The sequence below is a fragment of the Ciconia boyciana genome, chromosome 7, assembly GCF_034638445.1.
Source record: "Ciconia boyciana chromosome 7, ASM3463844v1, whole genome shotgun sequence".
In the NCBI taxonomy this organism is placed as follows: domain Eukaryota; kingdom Metazoa; phylum Chordata; class Aves; order Ciconiiformes; family Ciconiidae; genus Ciconia; species Ciconia boyciana.
Genome location: NC_132940.1, coordinates 38,318,918 through 38,340,064, shown reverse-complemented (window position 1 = coordinate 38,340,064; position 21,147 = coordinate 38,318,918). Strand labels below are relative to the sequence as shown.

Below are 21,147 nucleotides of genomic sequence, written 5' to 3'. Positions count from 1 at the left end.
CCTGCTGTCTGGCAGCATCTCTCCCATCTCTTATGCTTTTAGATACACAGCTTTGTCTTCTGGCTGGTGCTATCCTCCCCCGCAGGAGAAGCTTCCCAAGAAGCAATCTTCTCGCCCATCTTCTCCTACCCAAATTCTCTTGCAATTGCCTGAACAGCCCCAGGTAGATCCCCAGGGTTCTGCATCTTCCTCTGCTCCCCAAAAAGCCACTCCACCCACCTACAGCATTTGCATCCTCCATGTTGGGTGGACAATTTCATTCTTTTTATGTTGGTTTTTTTTTTTCACACAATGGATCAGGGCTTCTGGGTGCTACTGCCATTTCAAATAAATACTAATAACGAGTATTGCTGCTCTCCTAGCTAAGGACATAAGGAATTTGTCAGCCCTGATCAACCTTTGATCCCCCATTCATCATCTTGGGCTTCCTGCCGTTATCTTTGTGGGACACGCTTCCGGTATTCAGCAAATATTTGATTTCCTGTGAATTTAAATAAAAAGACCTTTTCCCTTTTTTTTTTTATTAAATTATTTTAAAATACTTTTGGCACTGTGTGGATGCATTCCATTCCAAGAAAAATAAAGGAAAACTGTTCTGACTAAATATAGATCAAAAGACACTTATGAGCTGCCTCTTGCATCCCCGGCTGAGAGCGCTTTCCTCTCCCAGGCCACCCGGGCTCTTTTGACCATCCTTCTGCCCTGCCCCGTAAACTCTGTATTCCCTCCTCTGCTCCAGGCAAGCTCTGCCTCCATTCAGCTTGGTTTCTGGCTCGGCTCACAGCCTGGCTCACAGGAAAGATGCTGTTTTTAGAATACTACAGCGATCTTCCAGTAGTGAAACTACATTGTGCATATTTCATCCTTTCCCACTGGGGCTTTTAAAGCCCTTTTTTAACTTTTTCTTGCAACACCCCTTGGAGCAGGTTCTGTTAATTGGCTTCAGAGCTGAGTGAATCTAAGGGACCGACTGGAAATACTGGATCTCAGGTAGTCTAAACCAGCATGGCTCCCTTTCAGCTGTGGCACAGCAGTGGCAGGGTTAGCTCTAACATGGTCTCAGGAGCACCCACCAAGTCTATGCAAAGTCAAACCTCTATCTCATTGATTTATCGTTGTACAACTCCCAGTGCAACAGGCCCTCCTAGGGTTGGAGGGTTGCTCTTGAGGGCTGCACAAGGGTTGCTACAGTGCAAATAATAATGAATATTAATAACGGTAAAGCAGAGGAAAGATAAAAACAGAGCTCCTTGCCCCCTCTTCTGAACACAGCATCGCTCATTTTGCAAAGCTGAATTAATTAGGGATCCAGGACTGAGCCCTTTAGTAGATCTGTTACATGTCAGAGGTGCAGCTGTGTTGGCCAACTTAAGCCCATGTGCGTATGACTCTCAAATCCCTCACACGGGGCATGGTCTCCAGCAGTTACACATCAGCAGGGTACTAACTGGGATGGCACACTTTTTTGCCCGCAGGTGTTTGTGCTGTGCCACGGGCTTCTCCAGCTCTCCCAGCTCCTCTACAGCGCCAGCTTCAAGAGCAGCCTCACCACCATTGAGAAGCGCTTTGGGCTCTCCAGTCTCTCTTCAGGTTTCATCTCCAGCTTGCACGAGGTAACTGGGTGAGACGCTTCTGCGGGGGCCCCCAAGAGTGGCCAGAATGCAGGGGGACCTTCCCCAAATGGGGTCTCAGGGTTGTTCACACTCAATGCTTCCTTGGCCATGCCTACACATGCTGGATGAACCAGATGGTGCTGTATACCTGGACACCTCTTCACACTTCACTCCTTCTGTACCATATGCTGGGAGGTTGAAAGCAGGGTTAGGTGGTGAGGACGTGGCCTGGGAGGGCAGCAGCAGAAAGCAGGCTGCATCAGAGGAGACCACTCCACCCTGGGATGCCATATATCTCCAGCAGAGACATGACTGGGAGACATGCATTGTGATTCTTCTCCTTCGGTCAGTTCTTACACTCTTCTTTTGTGAAGAAGAGCATTTTATTACAAGTAGTACCCACACAACTACAGCTCCATGAGCAAGTTCCAGTAAAAGCATCTGTTTTCATAGGTGTGTCATCGGCTTTAGGAATGATCCTGGCCTGAGTCATTCCCAGCTTTCTCTTAAAGGAGACCTTGGCCAGCAGTCTCTCCAAGATCTACCACCTTTCTCCAGTGGTCCCAGCTCCTGATAGCCCTATGGCAAAGGGCTGATTTTCACTGGCATCATATTGCTGACCTGGCCAAGGATTTCCCCATGGACACTTTCTAATCACTTACTCCTCTGGAATAAGTTTTCTAGTTCACGTTGTCATGAATTGTATCCTTTCTGGTAGCTCTTCAAGGCCAACTAGGAAAAGACCTGCTGAGAGAGACTTTCTTTTGATGACACAGGCAAAGAAGTGCTGGGTGGCAGCCCACCTTGCATGCAGCTGGTCTTCTCACATGGGATCCTCCACCAGGAGGCTGAGCACTGGGAATCCTCCTGGGTCCTTGAGGAAGTAGATGCCCAGGTCTTACCCCAGTCAGCACCTACATCTGAGATTAAAAAGACTGGTTCAAAGCCCATTGAGACCAATGAAGGACTTCCCACTGACGGTGACTAGGTCCAAACCATGCGAAGAAAGAGACTCAGTATGGACAGTTGTAACATCAGTAATCCTGAACTGGTATAATTAAGCCCTGCAGAGTATCCCACCACCCATAGCGGGGATACATCTGTAACCCGTGTGCTCCTCATCCGCTAGAGAAATTACTTATACTTATGAGATTTAATGCCTGGAAAAGTAATACCAAAGCAAACATCATGTAGAGCAAGAATACAAAGGGAAAAGGATTGGAATAGGACATATGCCATGCTGTTAAAGAATAACAGCTTTCAGACAACTGATATATCTTTATATCTCTGCTTTATGAGAGGGATTTCTGCGCTTTACTCCAGCTCTGTGTGAGCTCCCCTGCCTGTCCAGGACCACAATCTTTTCAAATTAATGGCTGCAGCAATTCCAAGAACAAAAACCACAAAGAGACAAACAAGGGAGCCCATGTAATCATAAATGAAAAGTATTCTTAGCCATACATGCTGAGGTTAAAATAATGCTTAACTTTTCCCAAGCTGACAAAGCCCATGTAATGGTAATTTTATGGTGTTCATCCCCTTGCCTGAGTAAGTTGCATGTTTTCATATCTTTTTAGCTGATCATATCTGCAGTTGTAAATGTCCAGAGTCACAAACTTTTGCAATGAGCTGGACTTTGTAGCTGGGCTTGTGCCTGCTTAGAGTCATGGGAATGGAGGCAATATGCTTAATTTCTTGCTGTGTTTGGGGGAATCATTAGTTCATGCCACATCCTATGGGGTGGGAGACATGTGTGGGTGTGGAAAAAAGCCCCAGCCAGACCACAGGGAGGTTGTGAAGCCATCCATGACAACAAGGGGTGCACACAGGTGAGAGAAGCCAAGGAGCTGGCCCGCTGGCTTTTGATGAGAAGGAAGCACTGACTTGCTGTGAATGTGCAGGGTGAAGAACTGTCCTGTTCCTGCTCTTGTGGGGGTCAAACACCACCTGACAAGAGAGCTCTCTACCCACCCAGGCACAGTCATGGGGGACCAGCTATAGAGTCTTGACTTCCTCTGTGACGTCTTCTAACTTTCTCCCCATTTCACTGTGCCCTTTCCAGATCGGCAATGTGGTCCTCATAATCTTCGTCAGCTACTTCGGCAGCCGAGTTCACCGCCCGCGGGTGATCGGCATAGGGGGACTGCTGCTGGCGCTGGGAGCGTTCCTGGTTACCCTGCCCCACTTCCTATCAGACCCTTACGAATACACCACACTTAGTGCTGGTAAGTGCCTTCACCCTTATCACCATGAGCTGTCCCAGCACAAATCCATCTCCAGTTGCTCTGGGCTGAGTTACCTGCGCCTACCCAAAAAGAGGGGTTGTATCCAGCGCACACAATTTAAACGCAGTGTTTAGAGGGAAAGACTTAAGGCAGAGATTTGCTATTTTAAGCCTGACTTCAGTATAGTTTTGCAACCCCTTCTGAATGCAATAATTACATGTGGCACCCCTTCCACCTCTTCTGCACATGTCGTTCGAGCCACAGTTTTGGGTGCTGAGTGCTGTGGTCATGGTGAAGTACCTCAATTCCCCATGGATGCTCCTGAAGGCCTGCAGAGGGAGCAGTCTGTGTTTCAAGTTCAGCAGGCAGGATCTCTCTCTCCAGGCTGCCCAGACACCTCTCCCTCCCATCAGTGTCCAAGGAGCTTGCTGTAGGGCTGAGACCCCTGAGATGATAGCCATCATCTCATACGGACGTGCCACCCCAGGAATATTTGTAGGGAGGTTCCATGTTCAGTGAGAGAGCATATCCTTCCACGTGGATACTATAAAATATACTTGAAAACTAATTGTTTAACTAGCTTAATATGTTATTTTTAATATCTTTCTCTCCTGGCTGTGCCCACCCATCTCTCTTCAGATCTCTAAGCACACCATGTCCCTGCTTTCTGCATGGGTGGTGTGGGTCCTTCCAACCTGCTCCTGAGCATCCTGGAAATAGGTTTGCTTTCTGTGGCATCAGAAGAGCCCCAGTGGCAGCTCTAAAGCTGCTTTACTGGCTAATGATGACAGCTTTGTTATTAATGATGACACATCATTCAGCTATCTAAAAAGCCAGCCAGGGAGAGAGTGTGAAACCAACTGTGAGCAGAGAGAGCTGCTGATGGGGCAACAGATTTGGGGCAGAAGCCCTGGGATGCAGGAGATGCTGGTTCTGCTGCTGCTGTCCTGTGTGGCTGTGGACAAATCACTTCACTTCTGGCATTTTTGGGGCACTAGTGCATTTCCTGAGGGGGCTAAAGGCTCTGCAGTATCTTGCCACTGAGGCTTTGTGCTTTTCTGAACACTGAGCTGGATTCATACCAGAAAGTTCTTGCCATATCAGTCTCATTTGGATGGCCCTGATCTGCTCAAGAAGTTAATAGCTCTGGCACTGTAGGTCAGTCTTAACATGCTCTGGGGGAAAAGCAGTTCACCTGGCTGATAAGAAGGCTTGAAAGTGCAGTCTTGATGTGTGTGTATGCCTTGTCACATCAGCTAGGCTTTGACCTTCTTCTTCTTTCTCCTGGTTTTTGTGCATGACAAAAGACGTTGCTCTTGGTGGTCTCACTCTGCAGGCAGCTGAGAGCTCTGGCAGTGCAAGGGAGAAGAGCAAATGCTCCTGCTGCAGCCTGGCTTCTTGCAGCCCTGCTGAGAGCCCAGGCTGAACGCAAATGCAGCTGATGGTTTGCCTATAGCCCAAAGCATTTTGGAAAGGAAAGGAACATTATCTTTACTGAGGTAAAGGTATACTTTACAGAGGTATTGCAGCATGAGAAGTGAGGTCGTCTTCCCGTTGCTGAGCAGTCTGTGGGTGATAGAGCAGAGTTAAGATCTCCTGTCCCCAGGGCCTGTTCTGTTCTAGCCAGGAAGCCTTATGATCCATACTAAGGAGGGCTACTGGTTTAACTGGGCAGGCTTTGGGAACAAGCTAGTGTGTACGACAACAGCTCCAGTTTCTGTGCAGAATGCAATACACAGAAGAACCTGCATCATGTGCCACAAGGCTGGCTTTGGTCTTCCCAAAGTGACTTCAGCCCCTGAATCCTCAGGATGCCAATGAGCCTTAGCCTCCTTGGGGATTGCCACCTCTGAAAACCCTAAGTCACCTTGGTTCTGTGCCAAGTTCCTCCCTCGCACCTGTGCCACCGAGGGGGATGGCAGTGGTCACAGCAGTGCCAGTCAGGGAAAGCCTTTCACCTCTAGTTAGAAAGTGCTTTCTCCTGGAAAGGCTTTGAGCCCCATGCATTGCATCCTAGCCCAATCCTCTGGGCTCAGCGAGCCTTGGCTGTGCCGGGGAGCTGCTGGGTGGCCTTAGGCAAGTTGCTCCCTTTAGTTAGGTCCTGACTTTGCCACAGCTCAACAGGATGCAAAGCAGGAGCAAAGTATAGTGAGGAAAGGGCTGCTCACAGGTGCCTGACAGTCCACCAAAGGGTTAGAGATCCTCTGGCTTTGCTCTCCCACATCAGCTCTGGGAAATCTGGCACCGCCACAGCTGATCTACAAGCCCAGATCCCTTGAAACATTATTAAAAAGGATGGCCCAGTGTGGGGCTGAGAGTGTGCCAGCGCTCATGCAGAAATTATGAAGACCAGCTCTCTGCTGGCTTGCAGCTGCTTCCCGGATATGCAGCCTCAAATATCTCTGTGTTTTTTGAGTCAGCCGGTTTGGAGAGTGGATCAGGCATCAGCTGCCAGGTTTTCTGACAGCTTAAGTTCATGCATCAGGCTATGAACTGGTCAGGATTTGGGATGGGCTGCTCTTACTGTGAAGGAAACAAGTCAAAGGAGCAGGTATTATTCTGCCCCCTGCCTGGAGCCGTACGTGTATCGGGCCGGTATTTACAGCCCATGAAGATACTCCAGTCCTGTTTGGAGTTTGAATGGCAGTCTTGAGCAGGGTGAAGACCTCCCCATGTCCAGACAGTATGAAGAAGTAAGGTCATTGCTTTGAAAGGAGGTGGGCTGCTCCTGAGTGATGAGGGCAATGGAGATTCAGGGGCAGGGTGTCCTGCTCAGGGTAGCCAGGTCTCCCCAGAGAGCATCGCTCCCTGTTCCTGCCCGGGTACCACAAGGGAGCAAAGACCATTGATAACAAAAAGCCAGCCATGGGTTAGGTTTGCCATCATTAAACCAAGAGTGGCCTCGCTCCACACCATGCAATTTGGCATGAGAGGCTTCTGTGGCTCTTGCTTTTGCTGCAGTAAAATCTTTATTAGAAGAGGAGGCTCCTTCTGTCTGGCAACATAGACTCTTTAGACAGCACAGCTTCAAATGGACTTACATAAGGATTTTTGTGGTGTCCTACTAGCACATTAGGAATGTGCTGACACATTACACCAATGAAAACCCCTAATCACCTGACAAATACTTGGTTTTGTTTTGTGTCTGTTTGTTCAGAAGTGTAGAAAATCCACAGTTATTACATTAATGAGAAAGGCGTGATAAGAATGTTGAACTAATTACGAATCATTAGAAAAAAGAAAAGCCAGAGTGGGAAGAGCTAGCATCAAAAGACCAGGACTTAATCTCTTTGCTCCATAACACCTTCATTTTGCATGAAAAACAGGTTTTTCCATCCGTGAATATTTAGGCTTTTCCACTGGCTTTGACACCGTCTGTCTGAAGGCTTTTGTTAGTTGGCTGGGTCCAGCGTTGCTGCAGCTTTGATGGAGAGCTTTTTATCCTCTGCTGGCAGCTCAAATGCAGCTCACTGGAGCTGGGCTGCAGGGCTGACCCTTCACAGGAGAAATTAATTTGCTTCCATCTTCTCTGATCAGCCTGTCTTTAAAAGTTTGATAAAAATCACAGTGTGGTAGTTTGCTATGCTGACCTCAGTATAATACCCCAAGGGAAAGGAAAGGTGACGAGACTGCTAAATAAAATGAGCAATCCATCCAAAATGGAACAGTGTGTGCCTACTCGGCAAATTTGGGAGATCCCTGGTATTCAGGGATTTAGTGTGGGAGGAAGCAGGGGACGTGCCCAATGTTGTAATGCTCATTCTTCTCCCTTTCAGGTAACAAAAGCCAGGGCCAGCCTGAACTCTGCTATGCAGAGAATAAGTTTGTGTGCCCAAACAGGACCCAGGATCCCCAGAAGGAGGCCAGCAGCATATGGGCAATGATGGTCATCGCCCAGCTGCTGGCTGGAATCGGGACGGTTCCCATCCAGCCCTTTGGGATATCCTATGTAGATGACTTTGCAGAAGCAAACAATTCCCCATTGTACATTGGTAAGTGGGAACATTGCTGTATATCGTTTTGTTTCCTCCAGACCAGAGGTGAAATGTAGAGGTGAGATGTAGAGGTGCTTATCTGGAGAGGAACCCGTGGACACGAGTTGAGCAGCCATTGGGTCTCAGATGAGATCCTCCCCCATTAAAAGGCTGGGCTGTCTCTCCCCTTGACAGTCAGCTGTTCTCTGTAGGGTTATATTTATGGTGTCCATGTTAGGAAGCCAAAGAATCAGGGCAAGGAGATGAGATGGATGAGCTGGGGCTTCTTCCTTGCATCTATGAGAACTTATGCTATCCACAGGGGGAAAGAGCAGTAAGGAAACCTGCTCAGAGGCCATCTCCTGCTCTTATTGAGAATTGGCTGATCATCGTTTAACCAGAGGTATGACAGCCTGCAGGAGCCAATTAACACAGGTTTTGCATCAAGGGTTCAAAATCCACATTTTTGTCGTGGAATCAGTCCCTGCCTGGTGGGGGCTCCCAGGCTCAGGAGGACTTCTTGACTGCAAAGAGATAGGTGCTGGCTTCCATGTTAAACTGCATTTTTTTCCCTGTGACTGGCAAAACCCATCCGGTGCTAGCCTGCCTACGTGAGTTTTGAGCTCAGTCCATAAGCTGTTTACAAACCTGATTCCTCCTGGTGCCGAACAATGTCTTTAAAATAGCCAAAGGCGTCAGAGTGATTTAGGAGTCGGAAGCAGATGTTCCAAAATAAGGCAAGCACTAAAGAAGAAGGAAAGCCTTCGGAATTAGACTCCAAAGGACAGGCTTTGGACAAGCACTGGAGTGCTTGGCAGGGTCTCCAGACCCACCCAGGCATACTTTGCTCCAGGCTCCTGCTGGAAAGGGCTGCTGCACCACCTAAGAGCTCTGCAGAAAGTCTCCCGTGCAGGTAGTACTCCCTCCTCTCAGCTCAACTATAGTAGTCTGGGCTGGCAAAAGGAGGGACAGAGCATCCTTGTTTTCCCCCTGCGGCGAGGGGTCGCTGTTCCCAGGACCTCTGAGTGCCCTTTGGATTCCCAAACCTGCAGGAAGATGAAGGAAAATGGGACTGACTTGTTCTTTATAATACAGGTGGTCACTTGAGGGCTGTGGGAATGTCTGTGTTGGGGATATGGCTACTGTGAGTCTGGATTGCTTCAGTAAAATGTAAATACTGTTGCCCTTTGAGTCTTGTTCTGTTTTAGGTCTCAGCATCTTCCTATGAAAGGGAACATTACTGTCTATGTGTGATGTTGAATACTCTTTCTCTAAAGACCCTGCCCTTCAATACTTAGGTTTATGTTGCAGAAACAAAGCACTGCCTTGCCTAATTGTAAAAAAAAGGTATTAAAATAGGTGCACAGCTGAGGCATAGCAGTAGGATGAGGCGCTTTCATACCCAGTAGGCTCCAGACCAGCAAAATGCACAGCAATGGTCAATGCAGTTCAAGCAAACTGTCTCCTTTTGAACATCTTAAGAAGGTTGTGCAAAGAGTTTCTTTCAGGGAGGAAACTTGAATCCTTTCATTCCAAAGAAGTCAAAAGGAAACATTTTGACCTTACAGGTTAGGTCCAAGTTATCTATTTTTTGAACGGGATAGTTCAGCTGAACCAAGGGTGGTCTGCTGGCCTTTTTGCTCTCAGCATCTTTCACCTCCCCTGAAGTTTGCACCAAATGTTTTTGCTTGGATCTAAGGACTGAGATGGCTTTGTTTCCTTGGCCTCCTGTAGGAGATGAAGGTCTCTGTCACATGCGGGAGCCCAGCCACCGTCCTGCTGCTCTCTGGGGTTCCCCTCTTTGTCCAGTGAATCAAGGATATTCATGGTATAGCTGACAACTTTTAGCGCATTGACAAAGCCTTGATTGCAACAGAGCAGAGGGACTTTTTCTGCAGGCAGCTGCCTGCCCTCCTCCTAATCCTCTTAGATAAACACCATGTTCAGTATCTGAGCAATGGGGATCTTATCATCTGCTTCTTGATAAAAGATGGTTTCTCTCCTCTGCATGTTGTAACACCATTCCTGCCTCACATGGGAAGACAAAAGCCGTATCTGCATTGAAGCTACTGTTCCCTGCTCACGCTGGCTCTCTCTGCTCCCTTTTTTCAGCCATCCTCTTTGCCATCGCCGTGTTTGGCCCTGCTTTTGGATACTTGCTGGGATCTGTGGTGCTGCGGCTCTTCGTGGATATTGGAAGAGTTGACATTAGTGAGTATTTCTCAAGTAGCGATGGTACTTCTAAAAGCCTTCTGTGAGTCAGAAGGTCAGTCTGAGATGACTGGTGGCAGAAGCCACCAGTCCCATGACCCACAAAACCCGCTCCCCTGGAAAGACCTGACCTGGAATAGCACCCCAGTGCATTTCTCCACTCCATCTCCCCATGAGGAAGACTACAGATGGTCCTGAAGCCATACTGAAGCAGAGCTCTGCCGTAGGGACATTTCGTTGTCCTACTCATGGTGCTGCACTGAAGCACTGGTGGTCATTGCTGGGGTCTGCCCACTGCCACCACGCTGAGGAAGTATCACACTTCCTCAGGAGCAGGGACATCTGAAGCATCCAGGGATGGAGAAGACAACCACAGGGCACCCTGTGGGTGCACAGAAAGGCTCGAGTCTACTCGTCCTCCTCCCCACCACCCTTCACCAGCATCTACAGAGAGAGGGACCAAGCCAACACCACCACAGGGATTATTTTCTTTATCTGCGGTGTGTGCTTATTATTTCTGGTAACTTAATCACTAAAGAATTCTCCCCAGCTCCATCACTAATGTGGCTTTTCCTGTGTTTCCTTAGAGAGATCAGAGCTTGCCTGACTTTTTTTTCCGGTGCCTGATAAGAATAATAAATGAACCTGGGGCAGGAAACAGCAAAAAGCCTTGGCTCGCTCCCCACGGTGGCAGACAGATTTAGCAGCCTCTGCCTGGTCGCTCCGTGATGACGTCCAGGCTCCAGAGTGGAGTGGTCCTGTTTGGGGAAGTAGGGCGATTGTTTCAGTGGGATGTGGGCTCCTCTCCTGCCACACCCTGGCACAGGGCTCCCACCCAGAGGCTTCTGGTTCCTTTCCCAGCCACAACGTCCTGGTGATGGGGAGATGCAGTCCCCATGCCAAGCCAAGCAATCTGTCAACCTCCTGTGAGCATCGCTTGGCCCAGCCGAAGGATGTCTGCGCTGGAGACGGAGCGGCTCTCACCTTCTCCTCCTTTTTCCGGAGAAGGCGCCCAGAGTTTCATCCACTCGGAAACCAGGCTCATTAACAGTGCTCTTCTGCCAGCACGGGTCCTTCCCTTGGTCTCTGCAAGCAGAGAGTGACCAAGCCTGGAACAATGGGAGAGCAATTTTTTCCAGGAAAGTGGCTGTGCCCTTTCCTGGTCCCTGTCTCGGCTCAGCATCCCTGGCAGGCAGTACGGTCCAAACCCACCGTACGCCCCAGGCAGAGGAGGATGGAGTCCGGCCCCCGTATTCACCGCCTTGCTGGCTGGCTCGGCGGGGAAGAGTTGAACTTGTGCCACTGGCATACTTCGATGCTGACTAAATCTGTCCTACAGTCATTTGGGAGGCTCGGCGCAGTTTGGATGGGGAGCAGCAGAGCAGCAGTGCCAGGGGAAAGGAGATCAAACACGACCAGGGCTGATGTTGCTACCAATGCTGGTGGGAGCTCCCACCTCCATCCATTTGCTCTTCCATGCCAGTGGAGAGACCCTTGGACTGTGCTCACATGGACCCCTCGTGCTCTACTGGTCCACATTTGCATGCACGTTTGCCCCTTTCACCCTTAGATGTGCAGGAGCAGAGTTCTTATGGGTCCTTGTGTTTTGCAGCTACAGTGGCCCTGACACCAAGGGACCAGCGGTGGATTGGAGCCTGGTGGCTGGGACTGCTGATCTCCTCAGGCTGTTTGGTGCTCACGTCCATTCCTTATTTCTTTTTTCCTCGGTACATGCTGAAAGGAGAGGTGAGACCTCATCTCCGGAGGGCCAGAACATCTTGGTGCCAGGGCTGCGCTCAGGAAGGGAATACCTGTCCCTGGAGGAGGGGGCTGGGAGGGAGGAAGGGAGCCCAGCAACCCTTCTCAGATGTGGTTACAACTTCTCACAAGTGAAAAGTCTTCCAAAAAAGCTCTATGCCTCTAACACGTGAAGGACCAGACCCTTCACTTCCTCACCATTAGCTGGAAAGCCAGAACCACCACAGCTCAGCAGACCAAAACCAGACCTCATGCCCTTCCTGCTAGCTGCATCAACAGCATCTGTTGGGAAGGTTTTGGGTAGACCTGTGCCTTCCCTGGGGCAGGGTGATGGCTGGGTGGCTTCTTGGGGTTCCTGCATGCAGCCCTTCTTGGTATAGGTCTGTCTGTGGGGACTCAACCTTTCTGGGGTGTCTGACCTGGTTCTGCTGGTGATGGCTGTATCTTAACTCCCCACTGCAACACCCTCTGCAAGGTGACACTCCCCTGACACCAGCAGAATCATCATCAGTGACAGCCCCTGCTCAGGGCAGAGCCTCCTCAAGTGTGGCATACACAGGAGCACTGGGATAAAGCTGGGCAGTGAGGTTTGATAAATGGGATTTTCCTTTGGGGAAAAAATTGCAGGAAAGAGACAAGTTTCCCATTAAAACAAATTTTAAAAGATGCAAAACTATCAAAACGTTTCATTTCAGTGTTTTCAAAGCCAAGCCCCACTGGTTTACTTTCAAAAATAGTTTTGTTTTGTTTTGAAATTGTTTAATCATCGATTCTTTAAAGGTCAAACTCAAACCCAAAATATCTCATAATTATAGCTAGAGGACTTGCCAGACTTAAGATGACCTGTCTCCAACTTTCATTTTCAGACTTTTTGCAGAATTAAAAAAGAGGTATCTTGTCAGCGTTCAGGAGAGGAAAGCTTTCCAAGCTGTTAAAACCTCTCTGAGCAGGACAAGCTTTTGTCTTGCAGCTCTGCTCAAGGGCTGCAGTAATTTTTGAGATCATTCGCCCCTTTGCTGTGACGGGCAGGAAAACCATCAGGCTTGGCAGGAGGTCAAAGGCACCTGGGACAGACCCTGCTCCTCACAAACCTCGCTGCGTGCCAGGACGGTGCTGGCTACGCATGGGTGCTCCCCTCTCACTGCAGGCTGCTCTTCTCTCCCTCCCCAGGACCCGAACGTGGAGGCCGGCATGCTCAGGAAGATGGAGAAGGGGGTGCCTGAAGAAACCTCCCTGCTGGAGTTTATAAAAAGTAAAGGGCACTTAAAGGCGAGGGTGATCGGGGACACCTGGCCATGCTGAGTGGGTGGAGACCACCACGCCAGCATTTTCAAGCTGAGGGTGCTTGTTGGGGGCCTTTGGGTCTTTCCACCACATTGTGTGGAGATGCCAGGAACAGCTCAGGCACCTCAAGGGCTGTAGTGCGCCCTTCCCTAAGGATCACGGGAAGGTGGACACAGCCTCCCTCTTGCTATAAGACAGTGGTGTTGAGGTCTGTGGAGCTTGAATAATCTCTGAAAATTGATTTGAGGATCTTAAATGGCATGATCACACTGGAAAATGCTAGCTGGGTGGTTTAACCCATGGCTCAAGGAGAGGGCGTGAGGCTGCTGGCGCCACCAGCCACCGCTTTGAGAAGGTCACCACATTGCAGCTTACGCTAGTTTGTTTATGCGTAGCTGAAACAGGCTTGAGTAGGGATGTCACTGATGAGAGAGATCAGTTTAATGACTTTTTTTAGCTCCATGATGACTTCTTTCCAGCTAAAGCCCCCCCTTCCTTCCCTCTCCATCCACTGCAGTCATATTCTGTGGCTGTCAGTTCCTTCTCTATCTCATTGGGCTTTGATGAATGATGCTGGGTCTCCGTGGCACTCTCTGCTAGAAGGGGAAAGCTAATTAGAGACCAAATAAATGGAGCTGCTCCTGAGGAGCCTGAGTCAGTCTCCCTCTGCTGAAAGGCTGTCCTGGCTGGGCAGGGGGACATGATGTCCCACCAGGAAAATACACCGTGTTCATCAGCTACAGGAGCCAGACCCTGCCCATGAGCAGCCAGCAGGGCTCTGCCAAAACCCCTGCGGCTTTGTTCATTTGCACCGCCCAAGGGTATGGCCCCTGCTCCAGAAAAACAAATGCACCATGGCTGCTAAATGCTCGGGTGGCTTGTGAGTTTGGAAAGCGTGGGAGGGAGGGTGGTGGGCAGAGCTGGCCCTCCACCTCGCTTCTCAGGGCACTTTGGCCATGGTCCTGACAGCTGCCAGGCCAAATTAGGGTGTCTCCCCTTCCATTTTCCCATGGCCTTAGACATCCCTTGTATTAACTCACTGTGAACAGTCTAAGGGTGGGGTTTTTTCACAGTACGAATTGCTGACATGAGGATCACATGGCCAAAACACATTTTTCCTGCTGTTTCCTTGTAGGATTCCCAAAGATCTTCCTCAAGCTGCTCCTCAACCCCCTCTTCATCCTCCTGGTGCTGGCTCAGTGCAGCTTCTCCTCAGTCATTGCGGGACTCGCCACCTTCCTCAACAAGTTCCTGGAGAAGCAGTACGGTGCCTCCTCCTCATATGCCAACTTTCTCATAGGTGAGCACAGCCAGACAGCGGCAGCTGTAGGCTAAAAAATATTCATCAGCAGGGAGCCACCTGTCTGTATGCCCCAGGCTTTTTAATCCCATGGGAGGAATTAATTGTAAACTCATTTTCACATGAGACCTAGGGATCACCTCAAGGTGGTTGATGACTTTCCTGACTTTCCTTTTCTGCTTGAGGGTAGGAAGGCTCTACAGAGGGACCTGGACAAGCTGGATCAATGGGCCGAGGCCAATTGTATGGGGTTCAACAAGGCTAAGTGCAAGGTCCTGCACTTGGGCCGCAGCAACCCCATGCAACGCTACAGGCTTGGGGAAGAGTGGCTGGAAAGCTGCCCAGCAGAGAAGGACCTGGGGGTGTTGGTTGACAGCCGCCTGAATATGAGCCAGCAGTGTGCCCAGGTGGCCAAGAAAACCAATGGCATCCTGGCTTCTGTCAAAAATAGTGTGGCCAGCAGGAGTAGGGAAGTGATCGTGCCCCTGTACTCAGCACTGGTGAGGCCACACCTCGAATACTGCGTTTAGTTTTGGGCCCCTCACTACAAGAGAGACATTGAAGTGCTGGAGCGTGTCCAGAGAAGGGCAACGAAGCTGGTGAAGGGTCTGGAGAACAAGTCTTATGAGGAGCATCTGAGGGAACTGGGGTTGTTTAGCCTGGAGAAAAGGAGGCTCAGGGGAGACCTTATTGCTCTCTACAGTTACCTGAAAGGAGGTTGTAGAGGGGTGGGGGTCTGTCTCTTCTCCCGGGTAACTAGTGATAGGACGAGAGGAAATGGCCTCAAGTTGTGCCAGGGGAGGTTTAGACTGGATATTAGGAAATTTTACTTCACTGAAAGGGTTATCAAGCATTGGCACAGGCTGCCCAGGGAAGTGGTTGAGTCACCATTCCTGGAGGTATTTAAAAGACGTTTGGATGAGGTGCTTAGGGACATGGTATAGTGGTGGTCTTGGTAGTGTTGGTTTACAGTTGGACTCGATAATCTTAAAGGTCTTTTCCAACCTATACGATTCTGTGATTCTGTGACCTGAGATGGCTGCAGAAGGCCAGGCTGTCTTGCAGCCTCTCGGAGACTGACTACATTTGTTTGCTCACTCTTGTGGGCCAGCAACCACTCTCGTTGAAAATGTGCAGCCCCACCGCATGGGTGAAGCGGGTCTGGGTCATTTGGATGCTTGAAGAAGTTGGCAAGAGCAAGCAATTGCGCACGAAGCTTGATCTTGCATCTCTAAGCCAGATTCCTGAGGCTGAGGTTTCTCATAGGTGCTGACTGCCTTGGGTTTTGGTCTTCTTGGGTAACAGTGGGGTCTGTGGGTTCTCCCAACCACCACAAGGCCCACGAAGCCACTACCTGTACCCCTTGCCAGCAGAGAGGTGCTTGGCAGGCAGGACCCCAGCTAATGCCGTCGTTCCTCTGCAGGAGCCATGAACCTGCCAGCAGCAGCACTTGGGATGCTCTTAGGAGGAATCATTATGAAACGCTTTGCCTTCTCCCTCCGGGCCATCCCCCGGTTTGCTGTGGTGGTGCTCGTGTTCTCCATCCTCATCTGCCTGCCCATTTTCTTCATGGGCTGCTCCACAGGGCGTATTGATGGGATCTACCCCCTCAGGTAATGCAGGCGCTTGAGTTGTTTCCAGCTCCTTATTCCTCCAGTTCTTGACCTGATTATCCATGGGGTGGGATACATGCAGGTGGAGAGGAAGAGGCAGTAGACATCACCATACTACTGCTTGCTCCTTTATCCCACTGCCTTGGAGGAGATCTAAGCACTATATAGCACAGAAAGCTTGTGAGGGCATTTATTCCTGATTTTCCATACCAAACAAGCAAGGTGTTTTTCATTCTGGATTCCTAGGGGGAAATTAGTAGTATTACTGCCCGTGTCCACATCAACCCTATACATGAGCACCTCACATACTCCCTTCGTTCCAGCTGGACATCACCTTTCTCCTTGCCTGGGTGGAAACTTTTGGCTCTTACCATGTCTTTTTAAGATAAAAATTACATTTAGACTCTACCCCAGGCTTGCTGTCAAGTGTGTTATGCTCATTTCCCAATGCGCTGCCAACAAGGGGCTTTTGTACAAATGTTTCCCTTCACCAGCAATAAGCCTTCTGTCCCAGGGGTACAGTGTAGGGCTGAGGGACAGGGCAGTCCATGCACTTCTCCCACTTAAAAGCCACTTAAATAACCATGAAGGAAAGCAACAGCACTCTGCAAATTCATGTGTGGGTGATGTGTTTATATTTTGCTCTGAGATCTGCACAGCATGCACTGCGAATTCAGGAGTGTATGGAAGTCCACTGAGGCACTGACATCTCAAGCTTTCTGTGTGAGAGCAAGGCTTCAAATGTGAGGAGATCCCTCAGCTCAAGATCAAGTGCTGCAAGTGCTAAATTTTGGAGGGCACCTTGGCCTCACAACGTTCACCTCTTGCTGTCAGTGTCAGGTTGACTGCCTGTCTCAGCTCCTCTGTAGCACACCAGTCCTGATGGGCTTTGCTGATGTAACGGGGAGCTGCTGGAGGGACTTGCATGGAAAAGGAGGCTGTTGTTTTATATTACTTTGGAAACCTCCTCCCTTGCAATGGCACCAGTGCATAAGAGCCTTTTGCCTGGATCTCCAGGTAGCTGTGGGCTGCATGGATGGGCGAACATGAGCTCTGCCCCATCCCACCATGCCCAAGGGCAGGTCCCTGGTTCCAGCTTCCCACAGGAGACGGACCGTGCCGCTCCAGCAGATTAACTCACTTAGGTAGAAAGGCAAGACAGGACAGATAATTTGGTTTGTCCTCTTGACTTTCACGCTGTCGTCAGGCTTGTTTGGAAACGAGCCCGCTTCCAGTTTCTGTCTGAATGGTGTTTCCAGCTTGGGCTGTTCGCACATCTGTTTGTGCAGTTCTGGATGGAGCCCAGATAAATTTATCCAGGCATTTGGCTGATTAATTTTCAGCTGTGGGGAAAAAAAAAAGTAAGTGTGCGAGTACTTGTTTGCAGACATAACATAATTACTGCTAAGTTCACTGTACACTTGCAGAGGTACCTGCAGGGGATCAGGGTCTGGCAGAAGGCCAGCCCGCTGCTGGCAGTGTCCCAGCGCAAATAGTAATGGGGAAACTGGTTAACTAGTAAGAGGGATTTTTCTTCCTCCTGTCCTATTTCTTAATTTTTTAAACTTTTTTTCTCCTCCTTTTTGGCAGTACATTGAGTTCCCAGCAGCAGGTTAAGACGCCGAGTGGGTGCCACTGCTCTGAGCACATATTTCACCCAGTGTGTGGAGAAAACAATGTGGAGTACATCTCCCCCTGCTTTGCTGGCTGCATGAACAGCACTGCTAATTCTTCCGCTCCCAAACAAGTGGTGAGTAAAACGAGTGGTTTGCAAAGCAGAGTGCACCTTGCTTGCTGGTGATGGTGGAGGCTGCCACGATGCTGTAGGAACCTGACAAATGCAATCATGTGGTAGAGCCTTTTTGACACGGGGAGCAGGGAGGTCCACAGAGGAGCTGAAGTCCTGAGAAGGTGCAATGGAGAATTGCTGTAACGCCCTGGGAGTCTGGTGGAGAAATGGGGACGGCAGCACATCCAATTGCAGGATGCCATGGCCGTCCCTTAAAATTGGAGCTGACTCTCTCTTCAGTCTTCTGCAAAGTGATATGGTCTGGTGTGTTGCTAAAAACCCTGCTCTTGGCTTTGGAAGTTTCATGGTTTTTTTTCCAAACGTTTCCAACAGATCTACAAGAACTGTTCCCTGATTCCTGCTGGGAACGGGCTGTCCTCTGCCAAGACAGGCTCCTGTCCTCTCAGCTGCTCCCACATGCTTCTTCCTGCCATATTCCTGATCTCTTTTGCTGCCCTGGTAGCCTGCCTGTCCCACAACCCCCTCTACATGATGGTTTTACGGTGAGCAATGGGCAAGGGGGGTCACAAGGCACTGGGTGAAGCATGATGTGATGGGTTCCCCATGCTGGGATCAACGGGGCCTCTTAAATGTACAACCAGGCCAAGATGCTTGGCCAAATACAGAGCTGCCACAGCAGCTCTGACCTCCCGTCACTTCTCCACTGCAGGGTGGTGAACCAGGACGAGAAGTCATTTGCCATTGGAGTCCAGTTCTTACTGATGAGGCTGCTGGGTGAGTGTCCATCTCCTCATGAGGCTGGGAGAAGGCACCAGGGTCCTCAGAGGCTTGCCTGAGCCCCAGGAGGTGTTGAACCTCCTTGGGGACAGCAGGCAAAGTATGCAGGCAGGGCAGGGTGGGCAGCCTGACTCCATCCTCTCTTCTCCAAAGCCTGGCTGCCGGCTCCGGCCATGTTTGGTGCCCTCATCGACTCCTCCTGCATCTACTGGCAGAAGCAGTGCACCCAGCGCCGGTTCTGCGCCTACTACAACAACGACTTCCTCCGCAACAGGTTACCCCTGCTGTGTGTCCCCTTGTCCCCCCTGGCGAGGATGACCACGGGGATGGTCTGCAGCTCAGCCTGGTGCCAGCTGGAGGTGCCACCTCCAGACATAGCATCTCGCTGCTCTTCTCCCAACAGATACCTGGGGCTGCAGGTGGGCTACAAGGTGGTGGGCACCGTCCTCCTCGCCCTCATCAGCTGGAAGGTGAAGAGGAGCAAGGAGTACAATGTGCAGGAGAAGGCAGCGGGGCTGGTGTAGCCCACCCGAGGACTGACTTCACACCCCCTGTTACCCACTCCCAGTACTTTGTCTTTTTTTGGTTTGTTTTTCCTTCTAAGGGAGCGACTTCACCTTAGCAGCTCTGAGCTCCTCTCTTGCCGCCCATGGCACTGCCGTGCTCCTGGCGAGGGACGCTCCATGCCAGCCCTATCCTGGGACCGGCTTCTCCCAACTGCATCTTGCCTACCGCTTTGGGGAGGGGGCAGCCCCCCACAACATGGAGCAGGAGGCAGATGGGGGCTGGAGTGCAGCCCCATCCCATATACCCAAAGAAGTGCCTGCTGTGGGTGATGGTCCCTCCTCCAGCGTGATGTTTCCAGCCGGGTAATGTCCTCCCAGATGGGACAGGAGCAGGGGAGATGGCTGCCAACCCTGTGGGGCTGTCCCATGTACCCCCCTGCCTGCACCCCTCACAGAAGTCAGCATGGACACTGCACCTGTGTTGTGAAAAGTTATCACTAGGGGTTTATTGCAGAACATTTTGGGGGTTTGTTGCTCTTTTTTTTAAAATAAAGGTCACTTTTCCAACTGTGGTGCTTTGCTGGTCTCCCCCTGAGAGCTGTCCCCACCAGCAATGCAGCGGGGATGCCTGCAGGTCGCATCCTGGCAGATGCTGAGTGCATGCCTCGTTGACAAAGGTGAAGAAAGGGTGGCAGGCAGGGCATGTGGCACCCCAGTGATGAGGGCGAGGGGCTGCGCAGAATGGGCAGGCTATACCAGCTCACAGGCCAGGCAGCCCAGGGGCAGCAGTACTTGCCTGCAGCCCCATGAAACCTGCTGGCAGCCCCAAGCCTGCAGCACAATGCCCACAGTCTGCTATGCTGCCTACATCATCCTACACCCTGCCTGCAGCCCTCATCCTGCAGCCCCATGCCCACAGTCTGCTGTACCCTGCCTACATCATCCTACACCCTGCCTGCAGCCCTCATCCTGCAGCCCCATGCCCACAGTCTGCTGTACCCTGCCTACATCATCCTGCTCAAACCTCACAGCCTCATGCCTGCAGCCCTCTGCACCTTGCTTAAATCATCCTGCACAATTCAAAAAGGCACCAAAAGGCACCTGCACAATTCAGCACACAGCAGGCAGGGTGCATGGGCTGTGGGCAGGGGTGCAAACGCAAAGCAGCAGGAGTCTGCAAGCATAGGGCTGGGGGCTACAAGCATAAGTAGGGAGTTGCAGGCAGGGTGCAGTGCTCTGCAGGCATATGGATGTGGGCAGGGGGTTTCAGGCAGGATTCACGGGACTTTGGGCATGGGGCTGCAAGCAGAGGGCCTGCAGGAATGGCATAGAGGGCAGCTTGGGGTACAGTGGGCTTTGGGCATTGGGATGCAGGATGTATCCCTGCCTGTGGCATATCTGAAGGGAGCGCAGCAGCTCCAGGGCCTCCCTGATCCGCTCTGGCAGAGCTTCACCTGCCCCACAGCACAACCCAGGACCTCTCCTTTCCTGGCAGGATGAAGGCAGCCTGCTAGAATGAGAAGAGAAGCGGCAGCTGGTGGGATCTGGGGGTGCACCCGTGGGTGATGCCTGCCTGCTGTCACCTGTAGAGGGTGTCATGGGAGCACCACTTGACCAATTCACAGGAATTGCTTCATGAGCTTATCGAGAGCCTGGTGTTGTGCAAAGGACACACCGTTCATCTCACCAAGCCGATGCTGCTAAAAGGTGAAGCCCAGAGCAAAGATCTTGACGTGAATGCACTAGATCTGAAAAGGTCACATCTCTTCCATGGCTCCTGTAGGAAGGACAGCTGCTGAAGCATATCTGTCACCTGTAGAGGACCATGGCAGATGCTGCTGGTCAGGATCAGCCATACCATCCCCAGGACTGAGATAGCAAGGGTGCTGAATAGTCAGTTGGTGGGTCAGGATCAGTGTGGTCCGTGGCCAGGCACAGACATGGCCATGGGTGAGCTGGAGACAGCTACACCAACAACATAGCTCAGGAAGGGCCTGAAGGGCCAGGGCTGAGCTGAGATGGGGCTCCTGGGCCCATAGGCATGGAGCATGGGCCAGTCAGGGCCACCACACCTTCCTCCTCCTTTGCATTGTCGCTGTATCCCCCTCCTGGGCAGCATCACAGACTAAAAGGATG

At 50.8% G+C, this 21,147-nt stretch overlaps 1 protein-coding gene across 3 annotated transcripts in view; it reads left to right on the top strand.

Moving 5' to 3' along the window:
- SLCO2A1 (solute carrier organic anion transporter family member 2A1) overlaps window positions 1-19,572 on the top strand; it is a 42,431-nt gene extending 22,859 nt beyond the window's left edge. For 2 of the 3 annotated variants that reach the window (XM_072868692.1, XM_072868691.1), the window contains 13 exons: window positions 1,476-1,613; window positions 3,676-3,838; window positions 7,615-7,830; window positions 9,925-10,023; window positions 11,636-11,769; window positions 12,952-13,033; window positions 14,201-14,365; window positions 15,789-15,978; window positions 17,569-17,728; window positions 18,101-18,270; window positions 18,438-18,502; window positions 18,659-18,779; window positions 18,909-19,572. In XM_072868692.1, the coding sequence (XP_072724793.1) occupies window positions 1,476-1,613; window positions 3,676-3,838; window positions 7,615-7,830; window positions 9,925-10,023; window positions 11,636-11,769; window positions 12,952-13,033; window positions 14,201-14,365; window positions 15,789-15,978; window positions 17,569-17,728; window positions 18,101-18,270; window positions 18,438-18,502; window positions 18,659-18,779; window positions 18,909-19,029 (1,824 nt within the window). In that variant the 3' untranslated portion in view covers window positions 19,030-19,572. The remainder of the gene's footprint in view (window positions 1-1,475; window positions 1,614-3,675; window positions 3,839-7,614; window positions 7,831-9,924; window positions 10,024-11,635; window positions 11,770-12,951; window positions 13,034-14,200; window positions 14,366-15,788; window positions 15,979-17,568; window positions 17,729-18,100; window positions 18,271-18,437; window positions 18,503-18,658; window positions 18,780-18,908) is intronic. The other variant, XM_072868693.1, reaches the window with a different exon arrangement.
- The last annotated feature ends 1,575 nt before the right edge of the window (window positions 19,573-21,147 follow it).